Source organism: Hordeum vulgare, chromosome 5H, assembly GCF_904849725.1.
Source record: "Hordeum vulgare subsp. vulgare chromosome 5H, MorexV3_pseudomolecules_assembly, whole genome shotgun sequence".
Classification (NCBI taxonomy): Eukaryota; Viridiplantae; Streptophyta; class Magnoliopsida; order Poales; family Poaceae; genus Hordeum; species Hordeum vulgare.
This window is the reverse complement of record NC_058522.1, coordinates 387,252,545-387,270,250: the sequence shown is the minus strand read 5'-3', so window position 1 is coordinate 387,270,250 and position 17,706 is coordinate 387,252,545. Positions and strand designations below refer to the sequence as shown.

Sequence of the window (17,706 nt, the reverse complement as noted above, 5' to 3'; positions counted from 1 at the left end):
TAACCCATCCAAAAAACTATCCCACCCAAGAGGTGCTAATTGGAGCTAGTTCTCATGGGGTTCATTAAAAAATATTTTTCTCTCTCTCCCACCATCCACGAAATGCTAATTGGAGATAGTTCTCATGGGGCTCATTAAAAAATCACTTTTCTTTTTCCATAAAGTGCATCTATTGTTAATCTAACCCTTTCATCCAAACACCTATTTGGCTAGAGTTAGTTTAGGGTTAGTCATGAGCTAGAAACTAACTTTAACCACTAGCTAAGCTAGAGTATCCAAACAGGGCCGTCGAGAGAAGAGGAAAATCCGTTGGTTAAATTGGCCGGACATGACTCGCTCCAAACTGCATGGTGGTATGGGCTTCCATGATTTCCCTACCTTCAATCTGGCGATGCTTGGGAAACAAGGGTGGCGTTTAATCATGAAGACACTCATTATTTGTTAGGATAGTAAAAGGAAAATATTACCCGCATTGCAATTTTATGGACGCTAAAAAAGGCAGACACTCATCACATACTCCCTCCATCACGGTTTAGAAGACACGTTTGAAAATTCTCTGAGACCAAGGTAGTCATCGATTGGTTGTGAGATGTAGCAGGTGTAGATGCTAATGCGCCTAATCAACTAAGAAAATACTAGTACTAATGTGTGAGCAGCAAATTGGAAGGGCGTATGCATGTACTAGTACTAATTAATAGGAGTAATTGCTTTCGCGCCTTAAACCTGGTCTATTTTGAAAACGCACGCAAATTTAATCGTGTCTTCTAAACCGTGACGGAGGGAGTACTTGGCGAGCGATTATTACTGGGCGTGCAGTAACATGGGCCTCATCAAAAGTGTGGGAAGAGGCATACAGATTAATATTTGGGAAGATAAATGGATCCTGTCTAATCCATCAATACGCCCCTTGTGGAAACCCAATAATACTCACCAAACTCTAGTGTGTGAACTCATTCGCGAAGATGAAACATCGGATGATCATCTCATAAGAAACTCTTTCCTCCCTCCGGATGCTGATGTAATCCTCTCCATTCCTCTAGGTGGTTTGGACTGTGACACTTTAGCCTGGGCATTCGGGAAACATGGTATGTATTCACTGCGTTCAGCTTATCATTGTTTATTGAATAATGCAACTGCATGCCGGCACATTAATCCAACATCATCACGAGGTTCAGTCATTCCATGTGGAGGCTATGTTGGCAACTCAAAGTTCTCCCAAAGATAAAGCATTTCTGGTGGAGAGTTCATTCCTACCATAGCTATCTTAAAGAGACGACATATCGAACATATGGGGCATGTTCTTTCTGTGGAAATAATGACGAGTCTATCTTCCATGCGATAATACCGTGTACATCTAGCATGTTAATATGGAACGCTGTAAATGAGGCAACCAGCGTCAAACTCCCTCATCTTAACCCAAAAACATGAGCGTCACATATCATAAGCGGGAAGTGTGTTCAGCCAAGGATGCTGAGACAATCACAACAGCGGTGTATGCCATATGGACCAGTCGGAACAAGAAAAAAAAAGGAGATCAGATCCTCTCAGCAAACAAAGTTGCCCGATGGGTAGCATAGGTGCTACAGGAGGTACCCAATGCTACTATCGATGGAAGCACTCGCATACCGCGATAGTGTTGATCTTGCAAATACTTTGAACTTCTAGTGGGTAATGGTCGAAACTGACTATCATAATTTGGTGCAACTTTGGGAGGTTCGTCAACATCATTGGTCTAAAATTATGGCAATCCTCCATCAGACTCAAGAGATCGCTTCACAATTGCTACATTGTAATTTGATCTTTGTAAGACGTGAGGCTAACTTTGTTGCCCACTTATGTGCGCAACAGGCTAATAGTGATAATGTATGTAGCTTGTGGGCTGAAACTACTCCTCCTTTCCTTGAAAGGTGTATCCAAAACGATTGTAATATGTTGGCAGATGAATAGCAGAATTATGAATGTTTGGCAAAAAGAAGTAATATGTAGAGCTGCGGTGTAGAACCATCAGCTGGGTTGGCCTGAGTGATGTAGTGGGATAAAGCGAAGGTCAGTTCCTTCCTTCGATGCTAGAGCTACTGTCAGTTCTTTTTTTGACTGAGACAATAGTGGGCTCATAATCCGCTTACACGACAATTAAGAGAGACATGAAAAAAGTGAGGGAAGTGGGTTTTCATGAAATAACCTAGCTATATGTGTGCTCTAGACAAATACAATAAATATGCGGTTTCCGACATATCAGGGGGGTGGTTGGCCACCTCATCCCGGGTGGTGGGGTTTCCCACCTCCAGTATGCGGACGACACCATGATCATGGTCTCAGGCTCGGACTCGGACATTGCTAATCTTAAGTTCCTTTTGCTCTGCTTCGAGGGAATGTCTGGGCTTAAGATTAACTTCGATAAGAGTGAAGTGGTGGTCCTAGGCTACTCTGAGACTGAGCAGCACAGGATCACGGACAACCTTAACTGCAAGCTGGCTGCTTTCCCCATCTCGTATTTGGGGATGCCCCTGGCTGAGTCCAGGATTCTGGTTAGCGGGTTTGATCCGCTTGTGGGACGAGTAGCGTCCCGTGCGGAACCCTGGTGCGGCCGGTTCACGTCTAAAGGTAGCAAATCCATTCTCATTAGCTCTAACCTTGCGAGCCTCCCCATGTATATGATGGGGATGTATATCCTGCCCGAAGGTGTGCACAAAGCCTTTGACAAGGAGCTGGCTAGATTCTTTTGGCAGGCAGGAAATGGTAGACCCAAGTATCACATGGTGAAATGGGCCGACATCTGCGTGCCAAAAGACCGAGGGGGCTTAGGCATACCTGCGTCCCGCCGCATGAACGTGGCCCTGATGCTCTGATGGGTATGGCGGATTCTACATGGAGACGGGGGTTTGTGGCTTCAATTGATTGAGCCCAAGTACCTTCGAGGCAGACCCCTCTTGGCCTGCTCGCTCGCGAATGGATCGCAGTTCTGGAAATCTATCCAGAGCATTAAGCACGAGATTAGGTTGGGTCTGCGGATCTCGGTGGGCAATGGGTCTGGGACCCAGTTTTGGTTAGATCCCTGGTTGGAGGGGGAGCCTTTACGCTTTCGTTTTGCGAGGCTCTTTGCTATTTGCTCCGACCCTGCTGTCCTTGTTTCTGCATCTGCTCTGGAGGACGGATGGCATGTTGCATTCCGCCGTCCCCTTGGTTCAGCTGAGGTCCAGGACTGGGAATTACTACTGGCAGTGGTTCCCCTCCCGGTCTCGGCGGTCAACGATAGTGTTTCTTGGAGTCTTTCTCCCTCGGGAGAATTCTGTGTTAGTTCGGCCTACATGGCACTGTGCAGGATGCCGGTCTTCCCGTGGTTATCCCCATTCTGGAAGGCACCGTTGCCCTTGAAGATTAAGATTTTTGTTTGGCAGCTTCTCCGAGACCGTTTACCTTCAGGGACCGAGGTGCTGAAACGCCATGGTCCGGGTAACGGCATATGTCCCCTGTGCCATGTCCCGGAGACTGGTTCTCACATTCTGTTCTCCTGCGTCGCGGCACAGGCACTCTTGTGCTTTGTACGAGAGGCTCTGGGACCGGAGTGGGAGGCCTATGAACTTGCAGATTTTCTGCAGGTACGGGCCACCCAGGTCGGCCATAAACGTCGACTGTTTTGGCTGGTCTTCGCAGCTATGATGTGGACCCTTTGGACTACTCGCAATAAAATGGTGATTGAGAAGGTGTTTCAGCGGCGTGCATCCGACTCGTTCTTCAAATTCCTTGCCTTCTTGCAGCACTAGCATCCGCTTGGTAGGACCCGAGACCGGGACCGGCTTCAGCGCTACCTGGACGCATTGATGGTGACCGCCCGACGACTCTCCTCTTCCTCGCATGCTGCTTAGCTTGTCCCTGTGATGGCATTTTTTGTTTCTTCTCTTTTCTTGGGCTGGACTGTGCTGATGCCCGAGCGGACTCTCTTTTATATTTCTTTGTTGGTATATGATGTTTGGATTCTGGTCTATTTGCTTTATATATAAAGCGGGGCGAAAGCCTGTTCCGAGAGATAAATACAATAAATATGAAGAAAAAGACGCCATGCAAGATCCTAGCTATCTATGTGTTTCTAGACACATACACTAAATATGAAAAAAAATATAGAGAGAAGGTGAAGGCAAGTACTGCTATTATAGCCATCCTTATAACTAACCTTGTTGTATGAGTGATTAAAAATGATGACTATATTATGACATGGAAATATGTTATAGCCATTAGTTGGCTATACTATTAATCATGCTCTTACGTGATTCATTGTACGTTGAAAGGACGTGGATGTCGCCTAGAGGGGGGGGTGAATAGGCGCTTTAAAACAATTAAGGTTTAGGCTTGAACAAATGCGGAATAAAACTAACGTTTAATATTTCAAGCACAAAACCTACAAACAACTAGGCTCACCTATGTGCACCAACAACTTATGCTAAGCAAGATGAACAACTAAGTGATAGCAAGATATATTACAATAAATAATATGTCTATCACAAAGTAAAGTGCATAAGTAACGGGTTCGGGTAAGAGATAACCGAGGCACGGGGAGACGATGATGTATCCCGAAGTTCACACCCTTGAGGATGCTAATCTCTGTTGGAGCGGTGTGGAGGCACAATGCTCCCCAAGATGCCACTAAGGCCACCGTAATCTCCTCACGCCCTCGCACAATGCAAGATGCCGTGATTCCACTAAGGGACCCTTGAGGGCGGTCACCGAACCCGTACAAATGGCAAACCTTGGGGGCGGTCACCGAACCCGTACACGTGGCAACCCTTGGGGGCGGTTACCGGTACCCGTACAAATTGCTCGGGGCAATCTCCACAACCTAATTGGAGACCCTGACGATTGCCCGGAGCTTCACACCACAATGATTGAGCTCCGAGACACCACTAAGCTTCTAGGACGCCAAAGCATCCACGAAGAACAATATCTAGGTTACTAAGTACCAAAGGTACTAAGCTTCTCAACTTCTCACTTCCACGTATCACCGTGGAGAACTCAAACCGATGCAACTAATGCAATGGCAAGAACACACGAAGTGGTCAAGTCCCTCAAACTCAAATCCCTCCACAAAAACAAAAGCTATGGAGAAATATGAGAGGAAGAACAAGGAGCTCACAAAGAACTCCAAGATCTAGATCCAAGGGGTTCCCCTCACATAGAGGAGAAAGTGATTGGTGGAGATGTGGATCTAGATCTCCTCTCTCTTTTCCCTCAAGAACAAGCAAGAATCATTGGAGGGATTGAGAGTAAGCAAGCTCTAAGAATGTCAACAATGAAGGTAGAACAAGAGCTCAACGGATGGATAAGACCAAGGGGGAAGAAGACCCCCTTTTATATAGTGGGGGAAGGAATCAGACCGTTACCCCCACTCACAGCCCGAGCCCAGCGGTAGTACCGCTCGCTCCATCGGTACTACCGCTGACCCTCCGACGGTACTACCGCTGGCTGCAGCGGTACTACCGCTGACCCTCCAGTGGTAATACCCAGCGGTATTACCGCTGAGCCCATGGTAGCGCAAAGATACTACTGGGCCAACCACCACCAAGAAAGTCTTCGCAAAAATGTCCGACGCAGTACAACCGCAAAGATGACGGTACTAAAATATTGGAGCGGTACTACCACTGACCAGGGGCGATACTACCGCTGGGACAACGGTACTACCTCTAGGGCCAGCGGTACTACCGCCAACTCTAGCGGTACTACCGCTAGGTCCAGCGGTACTACCGCTCGCCACTGAAACAGCCATAACTTTCGCATACGAGCTCCGAATCGAGCAAACCCAAGCTTGTTGGATTCAGGACGACAAGAGCTATCCAAACATCAGATATGAAAATGCCAATGATATAGAGATGTGAGTCCTCTATGAATGAAGAACCGGCAAAAACTCCAACATGGAAAACATCATAGTAGATGCATATGGACTCCGTTTTCGATGAACTCGAGCTTGTCACGAAGATGACCATAAGCTCTAAAACTCACAAAGAGAAACACCAAACAAGAACCAAGAAGTATGATGCAAGGATGCAAATGGTTTGAGCTCTCAACGAACGATACGATCAAGCTACTCACTGGAGAGCCCCCCTTGATAGTACATCAATCTATCCTAAACAGAAAACCTATCAAGGGCAAACCTATACCTTGCACCTCGTCCTCTTGAGCTAGATGATGATGATCTTGGCTTCCTCAAGATGAACCACCTTTCTTGATTGCGTTGGCTTGATGAAGACTAGTTGATTGCTTCCCCATACTTACTATGGGTGAGCCACTCTTCAGCATATCTTCACAAGTCCATTGCCACCACAATGGACGGCAAGCTTCAAGCACGATATGTTCGTGCTGATCCTCTTGAACTTGCACACCGCAATCTTGATGACGATCACCACTTGACGTCATCCTTCATGGGTTGTATGAGATCTTCCTCTAGACGCAAGCCCATGGAAACACACCTAACCACCACATAGAACTCTCACAAAGACCATGGGTTAGTACACAAATACGTACTGGACACTGGTTACCATACCATGGGATCACTTGATCCCTCTCGGTACATCTTGTACGCTTTGTGTGATGATCATCTTGATTTACTCTTTGTCTCACGATCTTGATCAACCTTGTGTCTCTATGACCATTCTTTGGATAATACCTTGAATACCACCTTGGTCATCATATAAACTCCTTGAACCCAACAGATGGACTTCAAGAAGTGCATATGGACAAATCCTATAAATATAACTTAAGGCAACCATTAGTCCATAGGAATTGTCATCAATTACCAAAACCACATATGGAGATATATGCTCTAACATACGTCATGATGTGGAGCAAATCAGTGGTTTAGGATTAGCGGGTGGGGTCCATCCATGGTGGTGGTGGTGGTGGTGGAGGGGGGGGGGGATTTAATGGAAGACCGACCTTAGGTGTAGGATTACTGGATTATTGTGTCAAGGTACACACAGTTGACATGTTGCTAACCTCGTAACATAGTGGTAGGATGTGGGAAAATGGAAGGCAAATTTTCTTGAGCACTCTTGCGCCTAGCTCTTTGTTGAGTACAAAACTTCCTTGCTTTGCCATCTTCCTTGCCCAGTATCGGGCCATGGAGTAGCTATGCGCTATCGTGTTGAGCAACGTCTCCGCTTTGACTAGGGAGGGCCTGTCGAGATTGACATATGGTCATTTGGTAGCGGAGATCAAGTTCCTTATGGAACGAAAAGAGTTTATTCCCATGAAAGTTAAGCATGAGCAAAACAGGGTGGTAGTTAGGTTGGCATCGCATAGTCATAGGGAAGGGCACTGTTGTGTGACTACATAGAGCACCACCATGTATAGATGATCTTCTGCCTCTCGATTGTAACCCTATTATAATGAAATAAAACTCTTTTTCATCCGCGAGAAAATGATGAGTGTAGAGATCTTGGCCTAAGCAAGGCCTTCTTCAACCGCTTGTTGTGTTCGTGTTGGGTCTCCTTGGAAGGTGTACATGTGCGATAGTGTTTCTCCTTGGAGTTGCGGAGCATTCTTGTGGATCCATGCTTAATAACTGCACAGATGTTAAGATTTGCTAGCATGGTGACAAGTTCATGCGGTAGTCGCTTGGTACAAATACTTGAGCTCTTCTTTCAAGTAGTAGGCGCTTTGGTATGGATTTTTTCCGACCGTGGAGGTTAATATTTATATATTTTTTAACTCTTCTTTGAATAGCGATCTTTGTTACCGCATACGCTGAAGACCACAACACAATCTGTGTGTTATCATCACATACTATAGTACTCATAAAGATCGGTCTAGGCCTTTCGACAAACATTGAAATGACATCACAGATACATCCACAATGAAATTAGTCTTGGGAGTGTAACATCATCTCTCCAGTTACAAGAGTCCAGGAGGACTATGATAACGACAACATAGTCTTGAACTAGCATTCACATGCATCGATTGCTTAAACGAGTAGTTGACCAGCTAGCCTCTAGATAAAACGCCTCATTCTCTAAGGCACAATAACTCGCAGAGAGGCAACAGTTAGTTATCAATGCGCCCATTATCATTGAAGGTTGTCCTGATTGGTGTCTTTGAAGGGATCACCCTGTTAAATATACAAGTAAAAATTATTTGGTCTTGTCACCGTGCAAAAAGTTTTGAATGAGGAGCTGTTTATCAAACCTGATAGCAAGGCCTCTCATGTATATGCCGCTGGATCTCAAAGCAATAATAGCGCCATTAACCTGTAATCCAGAGAAACGAAGTATGTTTTTAGAAATTTAGTCTTCGTATCCTGAGTAAAATCCAGGCATGACGAATAAACATCCTGGTGGTCAACATAAAATGGAAAAAACTCTTCAGAAAGACATTACATGTTATTGGATATCTTGTAAAGAATGAACATAATAGCTAGCGATTTTAGATTATAACTTTTTTTCAGTGTACTTTTTTTTATTATCAACATTGGAAAATAATACAAGAGTGAGAACATTAGGTAGCTCTTAGGTTTATCAACGTAAGATGTATGTACAGGAAAACAGAGTGGGTCACACACACAAGTGTAATATCCACATGATAAGTACGACGATGGATACCCATATAATTATAGCAAAATAAAATATAAAAATAAAAGATTTAACGGATTGAGATTATCACCTCCACAAACTCAACAAAAGCTATCTTAGTGCCATGGTTGCTATGACCCAGAAGCCTTACACGAGAAACCTATAATCCATTGAAACAAGGATACAAATGTATTATACTTTTTTTTTCCTTTGCATAAGTTTAATTCAACACAATTAATATATGATGATTTTTTTGATGAGTTCTAACCAAGCCAAAATATGTCTGGAAGAAGTCCTTTAGCTCAACGGCAGTGACCTATATATAAAGGCAAGTTATAAGTAAAGTATAAACACTAATACACAACATGCGGAAACGAATCCTCAGGTATGCATACCATATTTTCAATATTAGTGCAGTATACTGTCCTTGAAGACCTCTCCTTTTCATCTTCAGACTGCAAAAATATTGAATAATTTTCTTGCATGGGGTATTGTCATCTAAGAATCACTTAACAAGTTAACATTAACGGATGTTTATGTTGTACATACCTGAGGAAGAAACGAATGCTTGATAGGCACGATTGCAGTCCTAGAAGGTGCTACCTTCAGAGGGCGACGTCCTATAATGATCCCATCAAAATGCAGCGCAACAAATGCATCCTCTGAAAATGTGTAAAGGTTGCTTTAGGTCTTATTTACGAACTGCACTCTGTAGTGATTGTTGATGAACATCAATATTTGAGCTTGTGATATGATGACTAACCCTGATACTGAAACTCTATGAAGGCGAAGCGAAAACCAGAAGTGGGGTGTCCACAAAGACGGCAATCTACAACCTATCAATAAGAATAAACAATGTTTAAGTCACATTATTTATGTAATGGTATATATCCTTTATATTTATTTTCCTGTGTGATGGAGAAGGGAATTCAGAATTATTACACTATTTATGTTAATCACAGAACTGCATGAAAATAAGAAGAACATCACCCAAATATGCTCTAACACATTACCTCACCACAACCAATTGATCAAGTGAAAAGTCCATTACTTTGATGAAAACAATTAGATGATGACATTAAACATGCTAACTAGTATGACGGTCTAACAAATAAAAACTTAGTAATATGTTAAGTTGCTTGTTAGGAGTGGATGGAGCTTAGTTAATTAGTAAGAAAGGTGCACGGCAGATCACTGCAAAACAACATAAAAATATTTCTTAATTATGAACAGAAACGGTACACTACAAAGAAAAAATAGTTTACCTAATGCTTGTCGGGGCTCTCACAGTCAAACGATAAGCATTCATGTCAAACAAATAGTATCTGATTCTTTGTAATTTCAATCCTACATAGGTACATGCTTTATTTTTTTAATACTAAAGCACAAGTACTTTATGTAATTAACGCAAAATATGTATGTGTTGTTTAAGCATCAACATTCTCGCCCTAGTTTTTTAAGTAGCGTAAAACAAAGAATGCTCTTGGACTATCAACACACTCTTTACTATATAACATACGAAGGCAACAATTTAAACTTTCTTGCACTTGAAACTTCTATTTGCAATCTCTGACAAAATAATAAGAATGTAACTAGTATATCATAATTCGATAATGTGAAAAACTAATATAATAAATAACCACAAAAGGAATCCAAACATCAAATGAAAATTTCTTCTATGAATCATAATTAACCACGTCATATGCACAAGTACATTATCAAAAAAGACTTTCGCCCCGCTTTATAAATAAAGCAAACCGTCAGACCAATACAAACAACATAGGTTCAACACACCCAGATTCAACAACATACACAAAAACACACATAAGTGGCACGGAACACCAACAAAGGGTTGTGCTAAGGGCACACCTTAACAAGCCCTAAGAAACAAAAACACTCTCACCCACACCCAGCCGGGGGTCAGGGTGGACACGGTCCGGGCCGGTCCGGTCCCGGTCCAAGCCGGCATTTGGACCGGCCGCCGGCGGTCCGGTCCGGACCGGACCGAGCAGGCTGGCGGTCCTATTTTCAGGGACCGCACCGGCGAGGCAAAAGCCCGAGCCGGACCAGCGGACCGGCCAACAGCTCACCGGCGGCGAGGTGGTGACCATGGCACCGGCTATCAAAGGCTCTAGGCCGTAATTGGAAGCGGGGACAGAGGGAATAGGTGCGGGCACTCATGTAGAGCTCGATACCGAGGTCGGGGAGGCCGGAGAAGCAGGGACGGCGAAGCAATCGGTGACGAACGGCGACGGCCGGAGCTGGAGATGGAGCAAGATCCCGACTGATTTGTGGCGAATCCCATCGATTTGTTACGGGGGAGGGGGAGGAGATCCGATGCTTGCGAAGCTCCTGGACATGGTGGTTCGTCCTGGAGAGGACGGTGGCCACGTCCGCGAGATCTCGTGCTCTGGACGGTGGCGGCCACGGCACAAGTACGTCCTCCAGCACGCCCTTGGCATCCTCCAGCACGCCACACCTCCAGCACGCCCCCGGCACTCCTCCAGCATGCCCTTGGCACTCCTCCAGCACGCCCCCGTCATGCCCCGGCCGTGCCCTCGCCATGCCGCCGGTGAGCTGTTCGGTCCGCTCGGTCGGACCAAGCTTTAATTGGACCGGACCGAGCGATTTTCGGGCTTGTTTTGAGGGACCGGACCGGCCTGTTTTTGTGGTCGGGCCTGGACCGAGCGGGCCACGAGCGGGCCAAGAAGCCCGCTCGGTACGTCCAGGCCTAGCCGGGGGTATGTGATGAGAAGCGAGTACATTCTCATACCCCCAAAAGGAATCCAAACATGAAATGAAAAATTCTTCTATGAATTATAATTAGCCACGTCGAGTTCACCGACCTATTTCAGCTCGCACATGCATACACTACAAAATCATAGCATCCTTCCTGTACACTCTCACACAAAATCGTACACAATATAAGCCTAGATATAGCTAGCTAGCTAGAAGCTACGAGTTCCATATATGATTTACAACAATGTTGACATAGCGAAATATGCTATAGCAATTAAATTGCTAAACTAAACTAAGACCTTTCTAAGATATATAATACATAAACATGCAAATAAGTGTAATATTAGCCATCAATCTGTCAAGCATCCGAACTTTTTGCTGAGAAAGTCAAGCATGTGAACTGATCGGTGGAGAGCATAATCCGCAAGATCTTGTATACTCAAAAATAAAAATAAAATACATGTAAATATAGCAATTTGTTCAAGAGTACTCATATTTTTTTTATCAGGTTTAGAAGGGTAAGGATTAGACATACGACTCCGCATATTCCAAAGAGCCCAGCCAACATTTCTTCGGTGACCTGAAACAAACAAATGTCACATCCAAAAGTGACACATTACTTCAGATTTGCAAGTTACACAAAAAGATCACGTTTATTCCACATGGAAATGGCATTAATTCTTACGGTGTGATCAATATCGCCAACATAAATTGTTCTTCTCACAAATTCTTGGTCGTGGATCCTTTGAATCCGGTAAGAATACCTGCCCCTTCCCTGTCGTGAGTAGCTGCTAACCCTCTGTAAAAATGTGTAACCATCAAATTACCAAACAAGTAATGATAACGGCGTCAAAATTGAAGAACAATATAACTAGGATGGCTAAAAATATAACATTGTAGCCAATGCTGAACTGTGTTGCATAATTGAAATGATCAGAAACGTTTCATAAATCCAAAAGAGAGGGATGTTTGAAGCGGCTAGGAATCACATACACCATATTTCTCTATTCAAAGAGAAAACTAATTGATCTGCTTTGGATATGCCAGAAAAAAAGGCAAACATGACACGGTCTAAAACTGGGAAGACAAGCTATGTCTCAAGCACAATAATAATGAAAGATTCAGAAAATTACAATCAAGGTCTTGAACGGATCAACCATGATCAGTTCAAACAGAAGAAGCGAAGATCCAAGAAACCACTTGATAGAAAGGAAAGCTTAAAACCCCAACAAGAAAACTCCAAAATGAAATCAAGAATGGAGATCGAGGAAGAAAGAAGAACTGAAGAAGTGCAGGAGGAAAGGGGCAAAATGAAAACTGAAAACGCAGATGGATCTGCATTCATACGTATGCATCTATCACTCTACGCCTATAGGATATAGAATTATAGATACGAGCATGTGACTAGCACTTTGTCTGTTTAGCTTACTGATCTTCTCCAGGTCCTAGTTGGGACGGCATTGCCGATGTAGACGCCGGTGCCGCGTGCAGGGTAGCCGACTACCGTGGTGAGATCCTGCAAATAGAGCCCCGGCGCCACGACGAACTCCGGCGGGTCCGCTGAGAGCCCCCTCCCTGATCCGCCCCCAACGCACCACCACGGCATGAACTCCCTGGCGAGCGGGTTAAGCACGGCAGCAGCGCCCGCGGGCAAGTACTCCTTGGCGAGTGGGTTCAGGACGTCGGCGGTGGCGCCCATGGGCACGAACTCCCTGGCGAGCGCGTTGAGCAGCGCGGTGGCCGCCGTGACCGCCGGCGTCGCACCGCTTCCTCGCAGCAGGTCCATGGGTGATCGAGCGGAGGAGAAACGGCAGAGTTGGCACTGGAACTGGAGTGCTATCTCTGGCTTGTATTTATGCAGTACGCTCCTAGGGATGGAGTGCAGAAGTCCACCGTAGACTGGCTGCACAAGGGGCAGCGCCGCGCGTTCCACGGCAGCTTCCCTGACGTCGGTTTCCACTTTCCGGAGAACGTGTTGTCACCTACTCCTACAAGGGTATGGCATGGTTACCACACTGACATGCGGGGCCGAAAAGGCTGTGGGGCGCAACTGCAGGAAGCATCGTCGCGGTGTGTTCAGAGAGACGATGTACCTATATCGCCGTGTGCGAGGCTGGGCTGCGGAGGCGCGTCTGGACTCTCGACCCATGCATGCATGCAAGAAATCTGCGGGCACGCACAGCGGTTTGAGCCGGCCCGTCCGTGATGTTTGAGCGTTCTTCTTTTTTTTCCTCAAGTTACAGTTTGTGTGCTGTAAGTGTTATTTGTTTGTGAAAATTATCAGGTTCTATTATAAAAGTTCACAAAAAATACGAAGCACGTGGCTATAAATGCTAGAAATTATCCATTATGATGTCTTGGTTTCCTCCAAGGGCATCTCCACTGTGGGCACTTAAATTGGAATTTCATCCTCTTCGTTTTCCCTAATTCTCGGTCAAAACTAGTAAACAGTTAGGGTCGAAACTAAAAGAGCCGTCGGATATCTCGCTCCTTTTTTGTCGCGCGCACAAAAATCAATGGCAACGGACGCTATGTCGAAGGCCAGAAAATAGCAAGATTGTACGAGGCTCCTTCAGCTATTAGAATGGGCGCTTAGTTAGGAGTGTTGGCGAAACAAATGATTGTGATTTTTTTCAATTTTTTATAAATCGCTAAGAATCTACGGATAGCTGTTAACGTTGGAGATATGAACTCCTACATAGACGTTATGTTGACATTTTTTAATTCCTTAAGCACCTAAACAAGTGCTCAGCATTGAAAATGCCCTGAGAGAAGAGCAACTAAAAGAAGCTACATATATTCAACGATATGCATTTTCCCCCGCAAAAAGAGGATTATCATCATTATGTGCTTCTACTTTTCAATTAACACCGATAGCCAAGCAACCACATACGACCAACTCTCTGATGATCGTGTCCCCATGTCCCCATGCCAACACCCTTGCTTGGTGAACCACCTCCCACCGGCGCCATATGAGCTTCAGTTATCACCTTGTAGTCGGTGGCATACACCCGCCTCATATCCATCCTTGCAACGTGTCTAAATATAGAATGTCTCTTTCCATGCAACCACCCACCATCTTCATTTTATGTCAAGCAAAACAAGCGTCTCCACTCTCATTAATTCTTACTCGTCTCAGCTAGATGAGCCCTAGTTTGCCCTAACCCTAGATACGATCGACCGTTACGGAAGTATGGTCTTGACGTATCCAAATTTGTTGGTATGCAATTAACTCGATTAGTTAAAGTGAACAATCACCTACTTTCCTTATATTTTCGTTATCTATAAAACATTTCGTGATCATTACTTCCACTTGTTGCTTTTAAGATTTAGTGTATCTCTTTCAACACACATGCTTTGGAAAAAGAAACGCACAACAATTAAACCCTTTCTAACATTGTAAATTGGTACCAATAGTCATTTTTTTGCGTGTCAGTACCATCACATAGCCTAATTGCAGGACAGTACCACACTTGGGCACCATGTAACGAATTGGTACCAATAGTCTTTTTTTTGCGTGTGAGTACCATCTCATAGCCTAATTGTTGCAATATGATCTGACAGCCGTATAACACGTATTAACGCTGTATCTGACGTACCGGACCCGCATGGCAGTCGACACGAACCGGTTCGGTCGGTCTTTGTGTCTCGCTCCAACCTGGTCGACCGAGTTCGACCGAGCCAGTCGCCTCCTTCCCCCCTTCTTCTCTCCTCGCACTCTGCCCCTCTCGTCGCCGAACCTCGTCGGCTGCCACCACCTCTGTCGCGCCATGGTTTATGAGCATGAGAGTAGCAACGACCTATCGAGCCTGGACATTAGCTCTTCCTCCGACGGCATGATGTACCGGGTAATTTGTAGAGCTAGGGTTAGGTTTAGGGTTTCTGTTTCTTCACATTGAGGATTTATCTCTGTTTTTTGGTTCTTTTTTAGATCTCTGCTAGCATCGACGACGAAGACTACATGGGCATCGAGAATTCTGCCCTGGATGTTTGCTTGGAGCATGGGTTGCCACCTGAGCGTCGCGTAGCATTCGAAGGATTTGAGACAAGCGGGAGGTTTTTAGTGTGTGCTTAGCCAGTAAGATGCATGAAGTTGCTTCAGTTTTTTCTATTTGCTGGTTCCCTGCAATTATCTCAGCTTAGTTAGATGCAGCTTAGTTAGATTAGCTAATTGTTGATGTAACAATATAGAATGTGCCTTGCTAAATTCCTGTTTAGATCCCTGTTTAGTCAATATAGAAGACTGCATAGTTAATTGTTTTTGGTTGGTTCTTTAGATCCCTATTAGCTTAGTTAGATGCAGACTATCATTGTTCCTGATCCCACCACTGTCATTGTTTATTACAAATGGGCAAGTGCTCTTAGATTGTTTAATACTAAAGATGGAGCTTAGCTCAAAGATTTTGGCTTAGTTCGAAGTGTTGGTATTTTTTACAAGTAGTGGAAGTAGTGGTCATTACTTCTGCAATTGCTGTTATTTTCTTACAAGTAGTGGAAGTAGTGGTCAGTACTTTTGCAATTATTTTATTGGTGTTCTTTATGGAATAATATAATATGTGTTTTTTGTATTGCAGCCACCTCAAAACTGTGGTTTTGTTGGGTGGGTAGACCAAGAGTGGCCTCCCACAATGCAAAATGCATTGTTGAAACTTTGGGAAATGTTGGAAGACAACAAGAGTGGTAGGAGGGATGATAATTTGGAGAATTCACTGAAAATTCACCACCTCACAGAGGAGAAAAGAAATCTTGATGCAAACTATGAAAAACTAGTAGAAGATGTGAATCAACTGCTCAATGCCCAGGAGGAGAGGGTCATGGATTTGAGCTATATGAAGGTGAATGCCCATGGTGCAGAGAGCTCTAGTTCTGTTGTGTCTGTCATGAAGTCTGAGATTGAGAAGAAAGAGGCAGAGATAATGGAAGTTAAAGGGAAGTATTCAGTGCTTATGAACCTTGCAGAAGCTCAAGGCAGGGTGATTAGGACCCAGAAGGAAAATCATTTGAAGGAGAAGGAGAAGCTAAGTGAAGAGAACTACTATTTAAAGTTTCAGGTTGATAAACTGTCAAAATCTGAGGAAAAACTTAATGATGCCATTGTGGTTCTCAACCTTCACACTGATGGTCTAAAGAAAGGAATTGAGAATTTGATTAAATGCAGGGATGAGCTGAAGCTCCAGATTGCTGATCAGTTGAAGGCATTGGAGAAGAACTAAGAGAAGTTGAAGATGATCAGGGACATTTTGGATGGATGAGCTGATCAGATGAAAATGAAGTCCACTATGCTATGGTTGATGTGGTGCCCTTTTGTGAAATGTTGTTCTTTAATGCATGATGAAACTCCACTATGCTATGTTTGTAACTCTACTATGCTATGTTTGTGAAATGTTGTTCTTTAATGCATGATGAATGCCCATTTGTTATATTATGTGAAATCTGCTAGCTATTAATTTCCTGACTAAAGAGAGCTCTTAATTTCCTATCATGTTGCTATAAACAGATGATGAACACATAAATAGATCAGAACCATGATCATCACATCACACATCATATAACCTGATCATTAGCTCACCAAGAAATTAGTACTTATCATAGAACCAGCAAATTCACTTAATACTTATCACTTAGTACTTATCACTTATCACACGTCACTTACTACTGATCATACAACCAGCAAATTCACTTAATACACATCATAGAACTTAGTACTTATCACTTATCACACATCACTTAGTACTGATCATACAACCAGAAAATGCTGTGAATACACATCATTAGTCATGGTTACCACTGGCAGTAAAAAATGCCATCCAGCCAGAATGGTTTCTTGGTGTAGGAGAAGCTGATGAACCTCCAGGAGCTGATGATGAAGCTCCAGCAGCAAATCTTGGGGCAGGAGGAGATGATGAACCTGCATCAATAGATGATGAACCTCCACCAGCAAATCTTGGGGTAGTGAAAGTCCTATGAACACTGGCACTACTTGTTGATCTTCTAGTAGATCTTGCAGGGGGAGGTTGTGATCTTGCTTCCCTCCTTGGTCTTGCAGCTGCAGGTTGTGATCTTGCAGTTGGAGGCTGTGATGTTCCAGTTCTAGCCTGTAATAATGGATTGAACACATGAACATAATAGTTGCAAAGCAAATAAACACAAAAGGACAATACTTGGAAAGCACATTATGAGAAAATGTGCTTACCACATGCTTGTTTTTCCTCATAGCCAACTCTGCTCTCAACTGTTGTCTGCAGTTGGTGTAACTGTGGCCTTGGAACCCATAGTTGCTGCATGTTATAGTGGCTATTCTTGAACTGTCCTTTGGTTTTGGAACCTCAAATTTTCCCTTTATTCTGTTCTCTTTCTTTCTTCCCCTCTTCACATGAAATGTGGGTGGCTCTATGTCTGGTCCACTTGTCCT

At 44.1% G+C, this 17,706-nt stretch overlaps 1 protein-coding gene across 1 annotated transcript; it reads right to left on the bottom strand.

Annotated features, from left to right (window-relative positions):
* Positions 1 to 7,782: 7,782 nt before the first annotated feature.
* On the bottom strand, positions 7,783 to 13,254 carry LOC123396734 (polyadenylate-binding protein-interacting protein 8-like). Its single transcript, XM_045091585.1, has 10 exons — positions 12,724 to 13,254; positions 11,980 to 12,093; positions 11,830 to 11,874; positions 9,319 to 9,391; positions 9,105 to 9,217; positions 8,951 to 9,010; positions 8,824 to 8,871; positions 8,647 to 8,715; positions 8,173 to 8,234; positions 7,783 to 8,095 (listed from the first exon to the last, which is right to left on the bottom strand). Exons 1-10 carry the CDS (start codon positions 13,078 to 13,080, stop codon positions 8,032 to 8,034), a joined length of 1,005 nt encoding a protein of 334 aa, XP_044947520.1. The 5' UTR covers positions 13,081 to 13,254; the 3' UTR covers positions 7,783 to 8,031.
* Between the last annotated feature and the right edge of the window lie 4,452 nt (positions 13,255 to 17,706).

Excerpts from the sequence above, each read along its gene's own strand:
- LOC123396734 (XM_045091585.1), bottom strand. The coding sequence starts at position 13,080 with ATGGACCTGCTGCGAGGAAGCGGTGCGACGCCGGCGGTCACGGCGGCC. Across the intron at positions 12,094-12,723 it reads CTAGGACCTGGAGAAGATCA|AGGGTTAGCAGCTACTCACG; the intron begins GTAAGCTAAACA and ends ACATTTTTACAG. Across the intron at positions 8,096-8,172 it reads ATGAGAGGCCTTGCTATCAG|GGTGATCCCTTCAAAGACAC; the intron begins GTTTGATAAACA and ends TATATTTAACAG.